Source organism: Mesoplodon densirostris, chromosome 13, assembly GCF_025265405.1.
Source record: "Mesoplodon densirostris isolate mMesDen1 chromosome 13, mMesDen1 primary haplotype, whole genome shotgun sequence".
In the NCBI taxonomy this organism is placed as follows: domain Eukaryota; kingdom Metazoa; phylum Chordata; class Mammalia; order Artiodactyla; family Ziphiidae; genus Mesoplodon; species Mesoplodon densirostris.
The window spans coordinates 65,335,489-65,359,075 of record NC_082673.1 but is presented as its reverse complement, the minus strand read 5'-3'; the positions used below and the strand labels follow the sequence as shown (position 1 = coordinate 65,359,075).

General features: G+C 34.2%; 1 protein-coding gene across 2 annotated transcripts in view; it reads right to left on the bottom strand.

The window, feature by feature from the left end:
- EMC2 (ER membrane protein complex subunit 2) overlaps positions 1 to 23,587 on the bottom strand; it is a 48,209-nt gene that overhangs the window by 17,646 nt on the left and 6,976 nt on the right. For both annotated transcript variants that reach the window (XM_060115917.1, XM_060115918.1), the window contains exons 3-7: positions 23,200 to 23,264; positions 21,113 to 21,198; positions 13,801 to 13,858; positions 3,654 to 3,739; positions 3,444 to 3,503 (exon numbers count right to left, since the gene is read on the bottom strand). In XM_060115917.1, coding sequence (XP_059971900.1) covers positions 3,444 to 3,503; positions 3,654 to 3,739; positions 13,801 to 13,858; positions 21,113 to 21,198; positions 23,200 to 23,264 — 355 coding nt within the window. The remainder of the gene's footprint in view (positions 1 to 3,443; positions 3,504 to 3,653; positions 3,740 to 13,800; positions 13,859 to 21,112; positions 21,199 to 23,199; positions 23,265 to 23,587) is intronic.

Sequence of the window (23,587 nt, the reverse complement as noted above, 5' to 3'; positions counted from 1 at the left end):
CAATACCACTGCAGATATATAAAGAAATTAATTCATTTATATACAACTCATGAGACTAAGATTTAGAGAAGTAAAAATAATTGGAATCCATTTAAAATAGAATAACCACTATTATTACTACATTAGAGTCAGTAACTAAAGTTTTTGAAGTTCTTCTGTTCCTCACAAAAGCATATGTATAGGTTACAGTATTTGTTCCTTGACTGCTTTATCAACACTGTGATTTTTCCTTACAGGATTCTGATAATTCCCTTTGTTATAGAATTTTATAGTAAGGCTGTACCTACAATAATCACAATCATAATCAATCTTTACTAACTGTTCCTTGCTGATATAACATCTAGTTTTAACTACAAATCAAGTAAAAAAAATTCAGTATCTTTGTTTAAAATACATATTTTTGTTTATAATATGTACTGTGGGGTTAAGGTATAAATCATGACAAATTTTTTATACTTAGAGCAAGTGTCTCAATGTGATCAACTGGTGTGACATATACCACTAGAATAACTGTATCTAGAATTTATAAATCAGAAGCAAATTTAAATAAAAATAACTTAAAGACATAAAAAAAGTATGTGGCAGAATTCTATATCCCCTTTTCTCTCTACAAAATCACTGAATAGACTTATATGAACAGTCTACTGTGGAAATTTATTTGGAGTAAAAAAGTCTACATCTAGATTAGCAATGCTTCCTGTGACTTACTATAACTATTAATATGAAGAAAAGAATGTCAAAACATTAAATATATCAAGCAGTTCCTAAATTGGTACATTTTTGCCACTGGCCACAAAACTGTGGTAAACTGACATTCCACAGTAACTTACTACTTGTACCAACAATACCCTACTGAAGACAATGACTTGCTCAAACAAGTTAAATGAATTAAGTGAACATTCTGATTTTCATACAGTTTCAAAAATTCTGAAGACATTTATTTCCACTCACCATAAATCTGAATATTCATTCTAAGTGTTCAATTAGAAAAATAAACGGACATTGTGTAAGTAACTAGCTTCAAGACCAGAAAGAGTTTTGTAATACAAGATAAAAGGGTAGGCAGAATGTAAGTATCATTTCCCATGAAAAGAAACTATTTTTCAGGTGCTTTTCTGTATTTGCATCTCTTGATTTCTTGGTATTCTTCAGTTCATTTCTCTTAAATGTACATCCAACTCTTATCTCAATAAACTCTTTAGAGACGCAAAACAAAGCAAAACTGAATGTGGCTATTACAAGGTGAGGCAAATAATAATAAATTTAATGATAGGTTAAAAATAAAGTATAACCGGGCCTCCCTGGTGGCGCAAGTGGTTGAGAGTCCGCCTGCCGATGCAGGGGATACGGGTTCGTGCCCCGGTCTGGGAGGATCCCATATGCCGCGGAGCGGCTGGGCCCGTGAGCCATGGCCGCTGAGTCTGCGCGTCCGGAGCCTGCGCGTCCGGAGCCTGTGCTCCGCAACGGGGGAGGCCACAACAGTGAGAGGCCCGCATACCGCAAAAAAAAAAAAATAAAAAAATAAAATAAAATAAATAAAGTATAACCTATTTGAGAACTAAATATAGAAATATTACAAATACATGCAAAAAAGTAAAATTGATAAAGAAGTAGAAGAAAAAAACAGAGGTGATATATTTATATAGTTCTTAGAGGACAGAAAACCTGAAAGCAATATAAATTGATATATCTGACCATCTAAAAATATAAAGTTTCTATAAGTTAAAAAAAATCAATATTAAAAAGACATAATAAACAAGGATATATTCTTGACAGGACAAAGGCTCATATCATTTACATAAAGAGCTCTTAAAAAAAGTGTAACCAATTTTCACTTATCAAAATTTGCAAAGATTAGAAAGAACAGTAGCACCCAGTGTTGTTAAGTGGACATTCTAATAATTGTTGATGTGAGAGTAAATTGACACTACCTTTCTAGTGCACATCTAGGAATGATTTATCAAAACCACTGAAAATGTGCATATCATTTAATCAAGTAATTCTACTTCTAAGAATTTAGCCCAAGGAAAAATTTAAATAAAGATAATCATTATATGTATGTGTAACTGAATCACTTTGCTGTATACCTGAAACTAACACAACATTGTAAATCAACTATACTTCAATAAAAACAAAAACAAAACCCTAAAAAACAAACAAACAAAACAATACTGAGCCTCCAATCTATGAATTTGGTACTATTTAGGTGTTCTTTAATTTCTTTAATTAATGTTTTATAGTTTCCAGCATACAAATAATTTACATTTAAAAAAATACTTTATAAATATTGACTTTAAAACAATAAAAAATAGAAACATTACCATTTAACCAAATACACTACCACTCTTACATACATAAGAGAAAGCTAAGTATATTCACATATATGATCATACAAGCATCCAAACATGATTCAGGAAATAACTTCCTAACAAAAAACAAAGAGAATCTGATAGCCAGCATATATAATAGAGAAATGAAAAATGGTTCCCAGAATATAGTACACATTCATTAAGTGACATTTTATTTTCGCCACTTTTATTAGAATTACACAGATAATACATTAACTCTATTTCACATACATATATACCCCTGAGCAAAGGCAAGAGACAAGTATCTTCATTCGATATTATTTCCTATGTCAGCTATTTGTACTGTGAGAATGAGGTTAAGTATTCTAAGTATTCATGCACAGTAAGAATATGTGCATGAGAATCTGATTCTGTTCTCTGAAAAGGAAGGAAAGAAACAATGTGATATACTTCAGACTCCTCACTAAGAAAAAAGGGGAAAAAAAGCCTGCCTCTAGATAGAGGTTAGCGTTAATGCTGCGATATTAGAAAACTTGCACTAAGACTGGGCTAATCCTCTCACACTGGGATTTCCTCCTGTCACTGCAATAAAAAAAAGCTAACAAAAACATTAAATATCCAATAAGCAAGTTCCTACAGCATTCAACATTCTTGATTATTCTTGGTTTTTTACCCAGGCAACAGAATGCTTCTACTTTGGAAGAGTTGATTCTCTTAGCACTAAGGCTAATAAATGCATACAATTGACAGAATTTTTAAACAGCAGGGAGTATAATACTCTTTGTATGTAAGAACAATTTAAATTCTAAAAATTCACAATTTTGATTCACTAAAAATAACCTTAGCTCAGCACATACATGCCTTTCTAACTCCAAAGAATACCATCTGTATTTGAAAGAAAACTCATTTCCCAAACAAAAATAATTTAGCAAAGCACAAATGACCTACTTAAAGCAATTCACATATTACAACCAACAAACTGTCGATTTGTTTTTCTTCATTTATTTATTTTGCTAATTTAAAATGATGTGATTCATACCTCTCACCAATCCTTTAGAAACTACTATGCCTTCTGAACTTATATAGTGATGAAAATTGCACTCCTTAATGAAATTTTATGTGTTAACGACTTACTCATGTTCATTGATATAAAGTTCTGCAAGTTCATGCCAGGCTTCTTGGTCTCCAACAAATCTGGTGAGAGGAAAGGGAAAAAAAGCAAGTGTGTAGATATTCTATAAATGAACAGCATGGAGGCAAAAAGGAAAATCAAATGCAAATTCCATTTTAATTAAAAAAGATTTATCAGAATAACAAAACACAATCCTCTTGTAAGACACTCACTGTTCCAGATACTCATTCAGTTCCCGAATGGCCTCCACATTTTTCCCCTGGGCTTTTCGAATGGCAATCTTACGCTTTCTTGCAGCCTGTGGGTTGACATTAATAAAGGATTAGACCCTCATGATTCCCTGGGTTTTTGTAAAGAGGTAATTTGACTGTGCAAATTATTATCTCAATGCCAGTGAAATTCCATTGTAGAACTACTGCTTAGTGGGAGTTTATAAACATACCCCATGACATCCCACTGGGGAGTTCAAACATTCCTCTAACAATCACATGTGCTTTACTTTTGATGTACACAATGTATGCATCATTTCATTCAAATAAATAACCATCCAGATTCTGATAATTACAAGCCAGCAGGGAATCCTAATCTTTATCCAGCCTAAAGTCCTTTACTCTGTCTCATTCATAAGATCTGTATCTTAAGAGATAGAGGGATAGTGGAGATTAGAAAATAATCTTACTGTGGCCACTTGAATGTCATTATACAAATATGGCTTCAAATAACTTTTTTCTCAATTTCAAGAGAAAAATCTACCTAAGAGTCTTTCAAAAGAATAATATAGGTCCTGAAAGAAATATTTTATAATAGACAAAACATTTAAAACCTGCAACTTAAAGCTTTTTAAATATAAATATAAAAATCAATGCCATTTATTTATACATTCATCAAATATGTAATAAACATCTGTTGTTTGCCAGGTACTGTGCTGGACACTGAAAATATATGGATTAAAAAAAAGGAACAGATAATTCCTTGCAGGAGCACAGTCTGATAAGAGAAAGAGACATCAAATAAAAAGACAATAATAGAGGTATCTAAGATGTTGTGGAAACACGGAGGTGATCCTAACAAGGCTGTGGCAGATGGGAGGAAGTGGAAGGACAGGAAGCAAAGAGCGTCCCAGATGTGATACCTGGACTGAAAGAGAAAGTGCAAGTAGACATTAAGAAAGCAGAAAAGAAAGTTGTGTGGAGGGACGATACTGCATAGTAGGAGAACACAGGAGCAAAGGCATAGGAGATGGCAGCATTGTGTATAATCAAGACTACATGTTTGGGGCTGAAGTGACTGGAGGGCTCTGTGTGAATTATTAAATTTACATCCCCTCCATCTCTGTTTAATTCAATGCAAAAGACTAAACAATAAAACACTATAATTAGGACTAGGCTAGGCTTATTAATTATGAACATGATTGTCATTGTTTCATGTAAAACACACTCCACAAGATACAGACAAGGGAAGTACTGTAAAATGAATGGGGCCTCTTTAGACCTAAGGAGCTATCTGTCCTGGGGTGGAAAAGGTGGGTTTTTGCTCTGAAAAACTGAAAGTCAAAAAATCAGAGCGAATCGAGAGACTCCCAATAAATATGACCAAAAGCAATATTTATAATTATAGTGATAACAATATTTCGGTAATGGAAGAATGACACATCTGTTAAAAATGTATACCCCTGAGGGCTTCCCTGGTGGCGCGGTGGTTGGGAGTCTGCCTGCCGATGCGGGGGACGCGGGTTTGTGCCCCGGTCTGGGGGGATCCCGCATGCCGCGGAGCGGCTGGGCCCGTGAGCCATGGCCGCTAGACCTGCGCGTCCAGAGACTGTGCTCCGCGGCGGGAGAGGCCACAGCAGTGAGAGGCCTGCGTACCGCAAAAAAAAAAAAAAAAAAAAAAAAAAAGTATACCCCTGATTATATGGCTCATGCTGAATGCCTACCAGAACACCTGCCACACAGCAGGAACTCAAATATTTTTGGAATAATTTCACTATGCACGACAATGAAAGCGCCATAATAAATGTAAAGTTTAAGTCTCAAGAATTCAGAAGGAAAGTAAAAGTAAAGTTCTAAAAGTAACTCAATCCTAAAGCCTTTAGGAAGAATATTAGACTTCAAATGTACACCTTATTCCAAGTCTTTCTGAAAACAGGTGAGGATTAAATTAACATAATTAAGAAACTAATTTCTTTGGGGCATATATTATCTAATTTCTCCAGTTCAACAGAATTTGAAACATTTTTGTTTATTCATTTCATTTTTGATGACACTACTTCTTCCACAGGCAATATGTTAGAGCAGAGAGTCTAGGTTTTGAAATAAAAAAAGACAAAGAACTGAATCCCAACTCTTGTCACTTACGAGCTTTCTAACCAAGAGCAAAACATCTGACCTGCCCAAACTTCAGTAATACCACCAATCTCCAAGCATCAAAGTGAAATATCTAACACAGTACATAGCATATAACAGTACTGAATAAATGTTATCTTCCTTCTTTTTTACCTTTGGTCTATGCTTTATATATATATATATGTGTTAAACCTTGCCAAAAGCTCTACCCATGAGATCTTTGAAGAACTGGCACAGGCTTGCTTAGTTTAATATTGATATATTGCCCCAATCCTTACAGGATTTGTATCAGCTGAAATGAGATATTGTATAGATGCAGTGAAACTTGTTGAAAATACTGCATTCAAATGCCACAAATAAGAGACAAAAAGTCAAAGTATAAACATGAATAGCAACTAATACCTCTACAGTCATAGTAAGAGATGTGGTATGAACACTGTAATGGACACCATTATTCACAAAATTAGTTTTGTTTTTTTAAAAACACCTGTCTAATATTAACTCATTTTCTCATTGATTTGACAAGAGAATCAATCAAGTCTCTACTGTTGAACAAACACCAAAATTTTTAGGTCAGCAGCATTTTGCAGAATACAGTTTATAAAGCACTGCTAGTGTTTCAAAGATAATCTTTAAAAATGCCTTTTTAAAAAACAATCCTTTTGTAAATAATGAAAAACAGAGGTTTAAACAACTTAAATGCATCAAAAGAGGTAGGATGAGAAGTAGGATCTCAAATTTCTGATTCCCATTCTAGATTTATTGATAAGAGTTCCTGAAACTGAAATATTACAAATTAATTTGTTACTATTATTTTGAATTATGTATATTTATAGTAGGTGGAATGCCATCATTTTACAAATTAATTTGTTACTATTATTTTGAATTATGTATATTTATAGTAGGTGGAATGCCATCATTTTATAATAATGTAAAACAGAAATTCAGTATTAACTTTGTAATAGCCTATTTTAAAAACTAAGAGTTTTCCACCTAACAAACACTTCAGTGAAGTATAAGCAAAGATTTTAAACATAAGGTTTTACTAATCAATTTGTGAAACATGCCTCAAAATCTCTACTATAATAAGCAATACATTGCTTAACCATGTAAGATCTAAGATAACAGTAACTTATCTCCTAATATTATAAGGTTTAAAACACACTTTTAAGAGGTAACTATTCAACTATGCAAAGCCAGTCTTCCTAATGAAACTATACATGACAGCTTGAAGAAAAACCTATATGGCAATCACTATCATACAGGCAACAATGTATCATTAAGTCACATACAACAGCCCTCTAAAGAAAAATACTACCACATTCTGGCACAAAAACTATGATCATTTAAAATAAGCATTAAGCAGGGATTTCATTTCCCGCCAAGATGGAGTAACAGGGAGCGGTTGTACCCTCTTGCCTGAGACCACGAAAGAACTGTACTATATATATAAAACAATCACTTTTAAGGCACAGGACAGGCAAAAAAGGAGAGTTGATTCCTGACAGGCAGAAACAAATGAGGTGGGCCCTATCTTTATCGCCCTGACTGACTGCTTTGAGAGTTTCAAGGGTGCTGTGCAAGAAAAGAAAACCAGGTTGAGCTGTGAGTTCATAAGGAGCTCAGAGTCCAAGAAGATCAAAGAGGCTACAGTTCATGGGACAGAGAACAGGAGAAGAGAGAAAAATACAGAATAAAGACTCTAAAGAGATTCCCCTTGAATCTCAAGGGTTTCCCTAGAGTACTCAGGTTCGCACTGATCAGTGCATGTGTATGTGGAAACCACTACAGCCAAGGAAAGATCTACCAGAAACATTTTGGGGAAAATGTGCCCAGAGCTCACACAGGGCTGGGAATAGTGCCCGTTCCTACCAGCCAGACTGGAAAATGCCATGATTCCTGGGGCAGTGAACAGACTACCCAGAAGAACATAATGCGGAATTAATTAGTCCCAGTATAAACACTGTTCTGGTCCTGTCTAACAAAGACCCAAAAGGATGAAATTGTTTGCAAGTAACTTAATTATATCCCACAAGAAAGCTCAAAGAATATATATAAGAATACAAAAATCAAAAGGAGCAAAGAGAACTTTAGAGCATGATGTTTTTGTTCATTATCTTGATTGTGGTGATGGTTTCACAAGTGTATACAAATGTCAAAACTTACCAAATTATACACCTTAAATATGTGCGGTCTATTCTACATCAATTATATGCCAAAACAGTTTTAAAAATAGCACTAATTAGACATTAAGTAGAGTCCTGACCATCAATTTCCATTTATATTTCTTTCTTATACTTTTTATCTTATAAAATATGCCAATATTCTGAATTTTTCTAAATTTCTTGTTTAGACCAACCTTTGTAAAAGTCAGTTTAAGTCAAAAATGAAAACTGTTACACATTTTACAAGCAATTTTAATAATGGAGTCAGAACTTCTATTATAAAATATGAAACTTCAAAACATTCTTATGACCATAAATTTGTTACATGCCTCTGTATATGTACAAGGAGCTAGCTATTTTTCCTGAAAGACATATCACATCTTAAAAAAAATGAGGCCACGTAGGGAGAGAACCTAGAAAATGATTAAAGGATTAAGGTCTACCAGCAAAATACAAACTAGAACGCCCCCTACCCCAGATGTTGGGACACAGAAACAGACCACTGGCCAACAAAGGGAAAGCAGAGTTCCAAGTTCTTCTGCCTCCGAGGCTTATGCCGTGACCCTGGGAAATATGGCATTCTAAAAGCATTTTCAGGGGCTTCCCTGGTGGCGCAGTGGTTGGAAATCCGCCTGCCAATGTGGGGGACACGGGTTCGAGCACGGGAAGATCCCACATGCCGCAGAGCAGCTGGGCCCACACATCACAGCTATTGAGCCTGTGCTCTGGAGCCCGCGGGCCACAACTACTGAGCCCGCGTGCCACGGCTGCTGAAGCTTGCGCACTTAGAGCCTGTGATCTGCACACAACAAGAGAAGCCACTGCAATGAGAGGTCCGTGCATCGCAACGAAGAGTGGTCCCCACTTGCCGCAACTGGAGAAAGCCCGCACACAGCAACGAAGGCCCAACACAGCCAAAAATAAATAAATAAAATAAATTTATTTTAAAAAAATAAAAATAAACCACCTTCACTCTTGCCACAGAGGCAATTACATCTAATTCCAAAATAAGACTTCAAATATTTGATATATTATAACAGGCAGTTCACAATTGGAGGCAAAATCTGATCTTTCTGAAATACGAAATTTAACTAAAAAGACAAGAATTATTGTACTTTCTTTCTGAAAGGCATTCATTCATTCAACAAGTATTTACTGAAGGCATATATGCTAGGCATTGTTGCATGCAATGGACATAATTTTTCCCTCAAAGAGCTTTCAAAGGATGAAAAGCCTACTTTTACTTTAAAAGCAGGCAAACAAAAAACTGACCGGTGTTGGGGTAATCTAAGAGATAAAAAGTTCACAGTGAGCCTAATTCAATACTTGATTTTGATGAGCTGGTGACGAAAATTTTCATACTTCAGAGTTATCCTTCTACAATAACATTCATATCTAAGTTTTCATCATTTGTGCGCTTTTATTGCAAAATATACTTTCATCCAACCCCATCCTCTTCAATTCTACTTATCCTAGGTTTAGATCCCCATAATCTCTAGCCTAAGACAGAACAGCCTCCAAATTACTATTTCATCTCTTTTCACCCCTTTCAAACCATCTCCCGTATTACTGACAAAGTTATCTCTAAAAAAAAATCTGGTGGAATTTCACTAATCAAAATTTGACTTCATTCTCCATTTTCTAAGAATAAAAATTAAAATTCTGTTACACCCAATATCTTGTAATAACTTATAATGGAATCTAATCTGCAAAAAGACTCAAATCATTATGTTGTATACCTGAAACTAACAGAATATTGTAAATCAACTATACTTCAATTAAAAAGAAAACAAAAAAAGAAATAAAACTGTATTGATAATGCAGAAAAAAATTAAAATTCTGAAGTGTAACATACCAGGTTGTTCACAAATGCAGACCCCTTCTGTATCACTAGTCACTCTGAACAATGAACCAACTAAAAGGTATAAAATAATGTTCCTTAGAGCCCTAGTTTTCCTCAGCAGTAATTCAGTCGGGAAGAAGGGGGAGGTTAAAAGTACACAGAGCACCAGAACCATGCCCTCTCTTCAACAAGAATAGACATGAAATTTCATGCGAAAATCGTGTTAAAGGAGGCAGTTCAAAAAGAGAAATACACCTGGCCCTTTAAGCATATTAGAAGATATTAAACATCACTCATAATGCAAATTAAAACCAGGTAACATTTTTAACTAATTAGACTGGCAAAGGTTAAACACAAAAAAAGCTGATAATATACCACGTGGGAGGATACAGGGCAAGAAGCACTCTCATATACCAAATAAATGAGTATAGACAGCTAAAAAGCTTCTGTGGAGGGAAATTTGGTAACAACTATCAAATTTTAAAATACATGGACCTCCTGACTCGGAGACTTCACTTCTAGGAGTCTATCCTACAAATGACATGTACTGCAACACTGCTTCTGGGAGGAATGTATCAGATACCAAGGGGACTTAATTAAAGAAAGTTTTCCATCAAGACAGGGATTATACATCCATGCAGTACAATGCTATGCAGGTACCTAAAAGATGAGGTGAAGGATGTGCTGACAGCGCATGAACTTTAAAAGATATTGCTAGGAGGAGTATGCCACCATTTGCACTTCCAACCGTTCTCCCTGTCGAAAGTGACACACATGCACACACACCTATTTGTGTATGCATGAGAAAAAATTTCTGGAAGAGTTCTTAAGAAATTGTTAACAACGTTTGCCTAAGTGAAGGAGGACTTGAGATCAAGGGTGGGAGGACTTATTTTTCACCATATACTCTGTACGGTTTGTAATTTTTTAACATGGGTACATGTTACTTTTTTCAAAAGAATATTTTACAGCTTTTTAAAAATAGATGAGATGTCCCATTTTAGCAACCTCCCAAAATTTGAAAACCTCCATTTTAATCACTTTATTCTTTTTTTCCCTAGGTAGGCCTTGTACTTTAATAATGCTAAGACTTACTCATGCCATTCATGGGATACAATGTCTTTCCCCAGCCTACCATCTTTGTCTCATTTAAGCCATACTCATCCTTCAAGGTCTACAAGGCTCAAAAGTAATGCAGCAAATCACCAGAGTCAGGATTCAATAAGTCTATTTCAAAGTCCATAATGTGTTCATTATATCATGCTATCTCTCTAAAAACAAAGTCAAGGATGGTGTCTAATTCATCCTGCTAGTCTCAACAACGCATGTTGCAAGTACTCAACAAACATTTTTTGAAAGAATAATGAATGCATGTGAAAGGGAAAGAGAGCTCCTTAAAGCTTTAATGAACAGCCTCATTTCTATACTGGATATATAGGAACACAGAAGCAGATGAAAGAGTCACATGATCAGTTTTAGACAATGCAAAGCTCTACAGTATAAAAGCTTGAATTATAACTATCGTGTCTTCTACATAGTAACTTTACTGTTTAATATAAGAAAAGTCTTCCCCTACTAGACTTTATTAGTTCTAGGTCTTACATGGCTTTGTTTTTCTCCCTTAATGTCTACCACAGTGCTTTCTATGGATACAGTAACAGAAATAGTGTCTTTATTCTTAGTAACACCAACATTTTTGTGGCTCTTGACAGGTACTCAATAAACATTTACAGAAGGACAGGAGGGACTGAGGGGAGACTATATAAAAATAATATTTGGTGAAAGAATAATACATCTAGCAAAGCTGAATTTAGTCACCTTGTTCTAAAATGTTTACCTAACAACTAAATAATTTAGTTATTACCCCCTCATACATAGTCTATGAGGGGAGCCAAACCATAAAACATGGAAAGTACTACAAAGATAGAGTAATAGTTACATACTATCTGAGACCCTGAAGTAGTGAAATAATTTATTTAAAATATGCCCAACTTAAACTGACACAGAAGTAAAATATGACTCCTAATTCAAAAAAATAAATTACAAACTATTAATCTTTTAAACTAGTATGAGAAAACTACATGAAACAAACTTTTTTCAGAAATCTGATGTCATATTTCATATTATACGGAAATATTGCTGTGTAAAAAATGAATACCTTTGAAACTGTGATAAAGTCTTAGAGCTGAAATAAGTACATGAGAAAATCTCCAGGAAAAGAAAAATGGGGCTTTTTATAAGGGACTGTTTTATTAAGACAGATGGCAAGCTATTAGGATAAATAAGATTTAAAGATTATTCAGAACTTCTCAATTTTAACTCTCTTTTTATTTGGGATATCTAAAATAACTGTTTCTTTTTAATAACAGGTAGGCTTGCAGCTCTGTCAAAACTTTTCCCTGAACTTTCTATATTTTGAGAATCCTCACAAAATGATGACTCCTCACCATTCAAATATCTACAAAACAAAACAAAACACCTAGAAACTTTCCAGAGAAAATATCCCTGGGGTGAGACTATATTAAAAGCAATAATCTAAACCATTTCACAATATGTATATACACATATCAAATCACCAAGTTGTGTAACTTACACAATGTTAATTATATCTCAATAAAGCTGGGAAAAAATATTATTTAAGCAAAAAAAAAAATACATATTACTATAGAGTAACAAAAGGGGCAAGGAGAGATCAGGGATTTATGACCAATAAATGCCTGGTATAAATGCTATCTAAAATTGCATACTTCAATATTAACTTCCAAACTTAGCATAAATAATTTAAAATGAACCAAGTTACCAATGTTCAATCAGTATTTCTGCATCTTTTAATCCACAATCATACATTATATGACTTTTTAAAATGTATATTTTTAATAAACTACTTGCCAAATAAGAGAAAACCTTCATGTAGTTGTATTATGTGTTAACATAACCATTTGTTTCTATAAAAGGAAAAAACAAACTCAAACTGATTATTATTTAAAAGCTCTAAAAATATTTACTTTACTTTAGCAGGCATACGTGTGCATGGATAGAATAATATGAAACACTGAAACGCCTGATACGTTATCTAATGTCTCTGACTTTTCATTTGGTAAAAGGTAAGTCTGAGGGAAGCCATTATGCCAATATAGTAAACTAAAATGTTCTCAATATTAAAAAAATTTTTTTCACCAGGGTGTTTTTAAAACAGATAAACTACATAAGTATATTTGAAACAAATCTTCTGCCCAATAAACTGAGATAAATATTTGTTCAAAATCAGAATAAATTGGGCTTCCCTGGTGGCTCAGTGGTTGAGAGTCCGCCTGCTGATGCAGGGGACACGGGTTCGTGCCCCGGTCTGGGAAGATCCCACGTGCCGTGGAGCAGCTAGGCCCCGAGCCATGGTCCTTGAGCCTGCGCGTCCGGAGCCTGTGCTCCGCAACAGGAGAGGCCACAACAGTGAGAGGCCCGCGTACCGCAAAAAAAAAAAAAAAAAAAAAAAATTCAGAATAAATTAAAGATGTTATCTTAAGGAAAACATATACATATATATATATATATATATATATATATATATATATATATTTCCCTATTCAGGTATAAGGATGAAAGCAAAACTGAAAAAAAAAAACCCTTCATTCATCAATTCCATATACTGATTACTGAGGTAACATCTTTCATTTTTCATGAAGACAACTAAAATATAACTACCCAAACCAGAGAAGTTAGTATTCCATAAACTTCAAAATATTACAAAAACAATAAGCTCTGCTAGGTGTTTTTTTTTGCAAGCACATAAAATTCATTCTTTCTAAATTTCAACTAGCTTCTTTCTAATAAGAGATATTGTAAATCAAATTTTACTGAAGAGTTTTAAACCTATTTTTTTTAAATGGCCCATGATGAAATATTTAAAGTAACAAAACAGAATATGGTTCCACGTATTTTTTTCATTATTTCCAAAATAAATTAATTTCACTTCTTAAAACAAACTGATCTTCAGCACAACCAGCTAACTTACAGTGTTAGTTGGATCTTCTTGTAAAATTCGATCATATAGCTGTATAGCATCATCATATCTATTTAAAAAGAAAAACAAATATCAAGAATCATTACCTTAAAATTTAGTGACAAATAGTAAATACAGAAAATGATTAAACTGGCAGGACTTTATATGCATTTACAATTGCTACCAAGCCTCTTCTGATCTTCACATGACAGCAAGTTTGCTACAATGTCATTTTCTAAGCAAAAAAAAAAAAAAAAATGTATAAAGTATTTATAGAAAAACTTACTTCAAAAACATACTGATTCAATTTGGCCTAAATAGAAAGGTAAAAACTAGCAGCTCAAAGAGACACCTTTGTGGTCCTAGTTATACATAGAATTACAGCTAATAAACCATGAAAGAAAGTTTAATTTTAACAAATATATTCACAAGGAAATGATCTAAGTATTAGTTCTCCTTTAATAAATATTTATGACAGCTTTTCTTAGTTGAGCTGGTGAAGTTCAATTCATTAAGTACCTATTAAGTATGCACACATAATACACTTGGCTGGGTTAGTCTCATATGGGAAATAGTTAACAAGTTTATCAAATGAAAAAATAATCAAATATGGCAGCATATAACTAAGAAGCCAAAATTAACATTATATGATAGTGAATCAAAGGGAGGGATACATCAGAAATCACATAAAAAACTTTACCTAACAATATACTCCTATATACTGTGATCTTATTTGGGATACAAGGAAATAGTCGAGTGATTCTGAAATTCCCTCCTAACCATATCCACAACCCCAACTCCCTTCCAATCAATTTCTCCACTTCCGGATATAGATCTTTAGAGAAAGCAAAAAACGATGTTTAAACACTTTTACAGCAGTATTTATAAAACTAGGGATGGCAGATATACTCTTGTGATCTATTCTTAAGTTCCCTATGATAATTTTTTAATTTTAAGTTTTTCTCTTAATGTTATTCAACACATGAATATTTTATATCATCATGGTGACACATCTTTTAATCAAACACCGGCCCACAACTGTAGTGACCAAGCCTGTATCTGTGGTGTGGTCATGCCAGTAGGTAAGAATATTTAACTACTGTAGCACACTACTGAGAAAAATAAAAGCAGACTTAATCTGTAAATATGTCCATACCATGCAAAGGCCAGATAACATCACTGCACACTAAGTTAATCAGAGTTAGCAATAGCTCAAAAAAAGAAAATTAGTTTGGACATCAAACACATGATTATATAGTAGGTGTATGCTAGCCTCATAAGAACCTGCAACTATATGGAGAAAGAGAAAATAATATCATTAAATAATTATAAAATGAAGTATATAAACAAGGGCAAAATTAATGCCATAGAGCACGGGTTCTCACAAGACATAGTACATGAGAATCACTTGGGGATCTTTTCCCAACTATATAACTTCTAGGAAATATACTGGAAATGACAGAGGAAACTATTCATTCACTTCATTAATAGAATGATAATTTGAATTTCAGTACTTTCTAGTTTTTTTGGTATTTTATTAGAAACCATACATTGTTTTCACAGTTATATGAAAATATACATGTAAGGCACTAATACTGGTTTTATATTTGAACATATTTAAGTTATATTATAATAAAAAAGTAATTTATGTAAAAACTGGGTGTGATGATTAATTTTATGTGTCAACCACAGGGTGCCGAGATCAAATATTATTTCCGGGTATGTCTCAGGGTGTTTCAGATGAGATTAGCATTTGAATCCATGGACTCAGTAAAACAGATTACCTTCCCCAATAAGGGTGGACACCATCCAATCCCTCAAGGGCCTGAATAGAACAAAGGTAGAAGGAAGAATTTACCTCTTTTTACTGCCTCACACTGCTGGAGCTGGGACATCTCATTTCACTTTCTCTTGCCTTCAGACTTCAAACTGAGATTTACACCACTGGCTCCCCTGGTCCTCAGGCCTTCAGACCTGGTCTCAGAATGAATTACAGCACCAGCTTTCCTGGGTCTCCAGGTCACAGAGAGCAGATCCTGGGACTTCTGAGCCTCCATAACTGCCTCATAATAAATCTCCATTTTATACATATATATATATATATATGTATATGTGTATATATATATACACACACACACACATACACACATAAATATATATATATCCCACTGGTTCTGTTTCTCTAGAGAGTCCTGACTAATACACTGAAGGTCCATAAATATTTACCTTTAGTCAGCAATGTTCTCAAATCTACCTGTCTATTCTCCTGCATTACACCCCTAACAGACTGATCTCAGTAGTGAGGACTAGGCAACTACATATTTTTTAAATGCCACAGATAATTCTAATTCACACAATCATGTATGAGAATCAATGGTTAAAGGTCCTATGTAACAAAAACATAACAGCCACTCTTTCAGAAAAAAACAGTAAAACCTTACTAGGTAAAATGATGATATGAGTTTCAATTAAAGAATAAAAGCTTAAAGAAATTAAAGTTCACTAGGTTTCTTAGAAACCTGAGTTAATACTTAAAAATAAATTATTGCTACCATATCAATTTTTTGTATGGCTGGAAAGAGGCTAGAGAAATGATAACTATTAAAATGTGTTAAAAAGATAATTTGAAAAATCATTCATCTTGGACTCTGGGATGTGCTTTGCTATTCACTTATTTTAAGTACGGGCTAGGAACTCATACTCCTTGAAGTAAAACAAAAAGTGGTATTAGAGTAGAATACTGATTCAGGAGCAATCCTTTGCAGATTTCTTCCATTCTGTCCTCTGATTCAAAATTATTTTCAGCTAACCTGTAATAATACAATTTTATTTATTTTTATTTATCCATGCCCTTTGCTAACTGAGAAGATCCAAAGATATTAAAATATACATATACATAAACACATAAGCCAAAAGCCAAGAAATAAAAGGGTTAAGAAAAACTATATCAATAGATCCTATGTGAAAAAAGCTACTACAACTGAGGTACAAGTTAACCCTGTCTCACCTAAAACACCAAGTTAAAAAGGTAAGAAACAACAATCTGACTCCAAAATGAATATAAAAATTTAAGAGACTCAGACAAAATAATCTTAAAAAAAAAAAAAAAACAAAGTTGAAGGACTCACACTTCCCAATTTTAGAACTTACTACAAAACTACAATATCAATATTGGGATTGATACAGTGTGGCATATAATAAACATATATATCGATGGAACAGAACTGAAAGCCCAGAAATAAAACATCGCATTTACATTCAACTGATTTAATTGCCCAAGACAATTAAATGGGGAAAGCAGTCTTTTCAACAAATGGTAATGGAACAACAGGATATCCACAAAAGAAAGAATAAAGTTGGACACCTTCTTCATACTATATTAACTCAAAAAGTGTCAATGACCTAAATGCAAAAACTGAAACTATAAAACTATTAGAAGAAAAGAGGTGTAATCATTGTGACCTTGAATTAGGCAATGGTTTCTAGAAATAACACCACAATGACAGGAAACAAAAGAAAAAATGAACTGAACTTCGTAAAAAAATCAAAATCCTTTGTAATCAAAGACACCATTAAGCAAGTGAAAGACAACCCACATAATGTAAGAAAATTTTTGCAAATCATATATATGATAAAAAACTTGTATCTAGACTATAAGGAACTCTTACAACTAAATAATAAAAAGATGTAAATAAATAAAGTAACCCAATTTAAAAACAGACAATGTGAACAAACATTTCTCCAAAAAACATATATAAAAGGCCAATTATTGCATGAAAAGATACTCAAGATTTCTGGTTCCTGGTCTGGCACATAAAGACCTTGGAAGTCATCACTCCCATCCTTGCAAGAAAAAAGCTGACCCAACAACTCTTCTTAGATCCATCAGACAATTAAAGTTACAGGGCAAACCACTGCATCCAAAACTGCGAGACAGGTGAATACAATCACAGCTTACTGGTGCAAAGGACTCCATCAAAAACTGTTACAACTAATAAATTCAGTTAAGTTGCAGATACAAAATTAATATACAAAAATCTGTTGTGTTTCAATACACTAATAAGAATCTATCAGAAAGAGAAATTAAGAAAACAACCCCATTTATAACTGCATCAAAAAGAATAAAATTCCTAGAAATAAATTTAATCAAAGAGCTGAAAGCCCTATATACTATAAGATACTAATAGATCTGTAAGATACTAATGAAAGAAACTGAAGACACAAATAAATGAGATGATTATCTCATGCTCAAGGACTGGAAAAATTAAGATTGGTCAAATGTCCATAGTACCCAAAGCAATCTACAGATACAGTGCAATTCTTAAAATTCCAATGCCATTTCCCACAGAAATAGAATAATCCTAAAATCTGTATGGAATCACAGAAGATCTTGAGTAGCCAAAGCAATCTTAAGCAAGAAAAACAAAGCTGGAGGGATCAGGCTCCCTGATTTCAGACTATATTACAAAACTATAGTAATCAAAACAGTATGGTACTGGCATAAAAACAGACCCATAGATCAATGGGACAGAACAGACAGCCCAGACATAAACCCACACATATATGGTCAATTAATTTAAGACAAAGGAGCTAAGAATATACCATGTAGGAGAAACAGTCTCTTCAATAAACAGTGTTGGGAAAACTAGACAGCCTGAATGAAACTGGACCTCTATCTTTACACCATACAGAAAAACAACTCAAATGGATTAAAGACCTGAACATAAGACCGGAAACCATAAAACCCCTAGAAGAAAACGTAGGTGGTAAGCTCCTTGACATCAATCTTGGTGATGACTTTTTGGATTCAACACAAAAAGCAAAGTCAACCAAAGCAAAAATAAACAAGTGGGACTACATCAAACTAAAAAGCTTCTGCACAGCAAAGAAAAACATCAACAGAATGAAAAAGCAACTTATGGAATTAGAGAAAATATTTGCAAATCATACCTGATAAGGGGCTAATAACCAAAATATTGTAAGAACTTATATAATTCAATAGCAAAAAAACAATCCAAGTAAAAGGGGTCAGAGCAACGGAACATACATTTTTCTAAAGAAGACACACAAATAGCCAACAAGTCCATGAAAAGGTGTTCAAGATCACTAATCATCAGGGAAATGAAAATCAAAACCAAAATGTGATATCACCTCATACTTATTAGAATGGCTATTATCAAACAGACGAAACATACCAAGTGTTGGAAGGATATGGAGAAAAGGGAACCCTTGTGCACTGTCAATGGGAATGTAAATTGGCACAGTCACTATGGAAAACAGTATAAAAGTTCAAAAAAATTAAACACAGAACTACCATTTGATCTAGTCAATTCTACTTCTGGGTATTTAACCAAAGGAAATAAAATCACTAACTTGAAAAGCTATTTGAACCCCCATGTTCATTGCAGCATTATTTATAATAGCCAAGACACGGAAACAACCTAAGTGTCCATCGACAGATAAATGGCTAAAACAGTTTGGTGTAAGTACAGCTGACCCTTGAACAACGTGGGGGTCAGAAGCACCAAACCTACGGCACAGTGGAAAATCCATACATAGGGGACTTCCCTAGTGGTCCAGTGGTTAAGAATCCGCCCTCCAATGCAGGGGACGAAGGTTCAATTCCTAGTTGGGGAACTAAGATCACACATGCCACAGGGGAACTAGGCCCACGCGCCGCAACTACTGAGACCACATGCTCTAGAGCCCACACGCCATAACTAGAGAGCCCACGCATCACAACTACTGAGCCCACATGCTCTAGAGCCCGCATGCCACAACTAGAGAGCCCACGCATCACAACTACTGAGCCCGTGCACCACAACTAGAGAAGCCCGCGTGCTGCAACTAGAGAAGCCTGCATGCTGCAACTAGAGAAGTCTGCATGCTGCAACTAGAGAAGCCCATGTGCCATAATGAAGAGCCTGCGTGCCATGAGGAAGACCCAGCACAGCCAAAAATTAAAATTAAAATTAAAAAAAGGAAAATCCATATATAACTTAAAATCAGCCCTTCCATATCCAAGGTTCTACATCCACAGATTCAACCAACTACAGACTGTGTAGCACTGTAGTATTTACTATTGAAAACAATCCACGTACTAAGTGCACCCACACAATTCAAACCCATGTTACTCAAGGGTCAATTGTATATACAATGTAATATTACTGAGCCATAAAAAAGGAAAGAAATTCTGCCATTTATGACAACCTGGATGGACCTTAAGGGCATTATGCTAAGTGTAATAAGTCAGACAGAGAAAGATAAATACTGTATGATCTCACTTACATGTGGAATCAAAGAGAACCTGAGCTCACAGATACACAGAACAGATTAGTGATTGCCAGATGAGGGGATGGGGAGTGGGAGAAGTGGGTGAAGGTGGTCAACAGGTACAAACACCCAGTTATAAGATAAATTAAGTCCTGGGGATATAATACAGCATGGTTTACTATAGTTAACAATATTGTGTTGTACATTTTAAAGTTGCTAACAGAGTAAACCTTAAACATTCTTATCATAAGAAAAAAGAAATTTGTAACTATGATGATGGATGTTAACTAAACTTATTGTGGTAATCATTTCACAATGTACACATTTAACAAATAATTATGTTATACACCTGAAACTAATACAATGTTATATATCAATTATATCTCAATTAGAAAAATAATAATAGGGCTTCCCTGGTGGCACAGTGGTTGAGAGTCCACCTGCCGATGCAGGGGACACAGGTTCGTGCCCTGGTCCGGGAAGATCCCACATGCCACGCAGCGGCTGGGCCCGTGAGCCATGGCCGCTGAGCCTGCGCGTCCGGAGCCTGTGCTCCACAATGGGAGAGGCCACAACAGTGAGAAGCCCGCATACCGCAAAAAAAATAATGATAGTAATAGCTTCTACACCTTGAGTGCCTGTGAGGGCACTACACATATATCATTATTAATTCCCAAAACAACCCTGACAAGTTGGTAATATTCTTGTTTTACAGAAGAGTAAGGCTGCAAATCTTAAATAATTTGCCAGGTCAATAGCTAATAAATCCTTAGAAACAGGACAGGAAGCCTGTTCTTACTCCAAAGCATAATCCGAATTCCACTAGGCCAAAGATGGTAAATGGATTACACTCTTATGTCAAATCCTATTTAAGGAGAGTAACTTGGCAGGATTTAGGCTGAGAAGCACTCTGACACTATTCTGAAGCTCAGTAGCTAAAGAAAGACCTTGCACAATTAATGATGTTGCCACGGGTATAGAAGGACCTAAATGTAAGACCCCATGTTTGCCATTTTAAAATAGGATCACACTATTTACAAGATTCAGTTACCTCTCCATGGCTTCAAATCTCATGCCAGTTAGTCGCTTGACTCTGTGACTGCCAGGGAACTGTCTTCTCAACTCTTGAAGACAAAACTAAAAAAAAATATGGGTAAAAAAGACTTGAAGAGTAGTAATTACATTACATATACTAAATGGGTTACAAGGAACGGCTTATATAGTCGTCAATGTTTCTTCTTAAATAATTTCATTACTGAAATCTAATGACATAAGTGAAATTAATCAGTAATGAATAATGGGGTGAAAGAAGAACTCTGAACTTACAGTGAGGACAACAATCAGTTCTCAGAAACTGATCAAGCTCTTAACTAAGAAAATGAGCAGAATATGAGATCCACTAATAACTCTTCAAATACTACTACCATATCACTTAAAAATTGCTTCCATTATGTGTCAGGCACCACTTAAATAACTACAACTGCTTCCTGGCCTTTTCTTCCTAACTATTGCACAAACATTCTCTTGATAAAAATTAAGTTTTTTGGTAGTAACCTCAAGTCCCTAGCAAATACTGTTAACACTTTGTTTAATTTTGCCCTGTTGAAGTCATATTCTAATCAATCACCTTGTCAGTACACATGTCGTGATTTGGGGTCATAAAATACAGACACTGTATCAATGGAGTACCAATCTCCTTTTGGCAGATATCCATAATTCACCCATCAACTCAACTACACAAATAATCAAATATTTATTGAGCACCTACTATGTTCTCAGCAACCTATAAGGGATTATGAGTCTTGGAAGTGCTAGAAATATTAAGCATGATAAAAATGGTCCACTCTAGTTCTCCCAAGCATAAGTGATTAAAAATGCCTTTAATTAATGAAGAAACTATTAACCAATAACAAAATAAATTTTAATATGATCTGGAAATATAGCTTCAAAGTCTGAGGCTATAAATTCTTTAATAAGAAAAATATTCAAGTTAGTCAAAACTGAAGATGATGGTCATTTATTTCTCTGACATCATGCAAAACTCATAGTACTTGTTCAATCAAGCTAACTGTGCTGAACTTCTGAACCATTAAAAAAAAATACTGTGTTACAAAAGAAGTTATTATCTATTCACTTAATCTCCTACTTTACCAAATGGCATTTTACTATACAAAAAACAATTTCAAAATTTCCCTCAAGATATAAGCTGCCACCTTTGTTGGTATTCAAAAGACTATGTCTCATAGGTTCTAAATGTAATACAACGGTTTCGTGGAATATTTTTTATCACTGGTAGCTCCACTGGAATTATGTGTATAGTCAACATAACTTAATTACCTTGAAAAGGACAAAGCTAATTAGACGCATATGTTCTCAGGTATTTCTACTTTCTGTTTTTTTTTGTATTTCTTTTGGGCTTAAATGAGGAAGCAGTGTGAAGAAGCACTTAAGAGCTCAGGATTACAGAACAAAAGAACAGAAACCACTGCTTCCTGATTTATATAATGAATAGTGATAGTACCAAACACAAATCAAATTAAGAAATAATTATAAAGATTAAATAAACCATGACGTAAAGCATTTAGCATAGCACCTAGCACATGAGTGTTTAAAAATATAGCTATCATTCTTTTATTTTAAAATTAAATTAAAATTAAAAATTACTTCCATAATATGTCAGGCCCCACTTAAATATCTAATATTAATATTTTAAGTCATGTTCTGTACATGTTAGGATTTTCTACTAATTTAACATATATATTTAAAACATTGTAAACAGTACTTAACATTATATATTACGTAAGTCATTTAACAACCCCCAAAATAAATGTTTTAAACTATATGCTTCTTATTTTTAACTCTATAATATGGCATAATTCACCTATTAAGTGGATAACCTTCACCAACTAATTTAACCTCTTCAGTGAAACTGGGATACTAAACATCTACTTCTAAGGATTGTTACAAAGATATAAAAACATACTGTGTCCCAAAGTACCTAGCTAGTCCCAGCTACTCAAGAGTAGCACTGAAAACCAGCTACAGAAAGCATTCAATACAGCCATATACTAACTGCTTACACATAATTTATGAAGCAAATTAAATATAAAATAAAATATAACAAGTTTAAATACCTACCAATGACAAGTCATCCCGACCATAGTCAAGGGCCGCAATCATCACCTGTTCATATATGATCCAAACTAGGTACACAGAGGAAAAAACTGAATTTAATATAAAAATCTCAGAACAGAAATTAGATAATGAATTCTTCCTGTTTCTGATATTTTAAAGAACATTACTCATAACTGAAAATTGATTTACTGTATTACATCTGGAATTAAGGAAAGAAAGCATCCTTATGTTTTCAGCAATGCAAAATATTTTAATATAAGGTAAAAAAAATCTCTAATTATTTAATACTTTTACTGTTTCAAAAGATCATTATGAAATACATTTTGACCTGACCAGGACTACAGCCTTGTGAGCTTTAAAACAAAAATGCCTATTTGATAGCTTCACTACT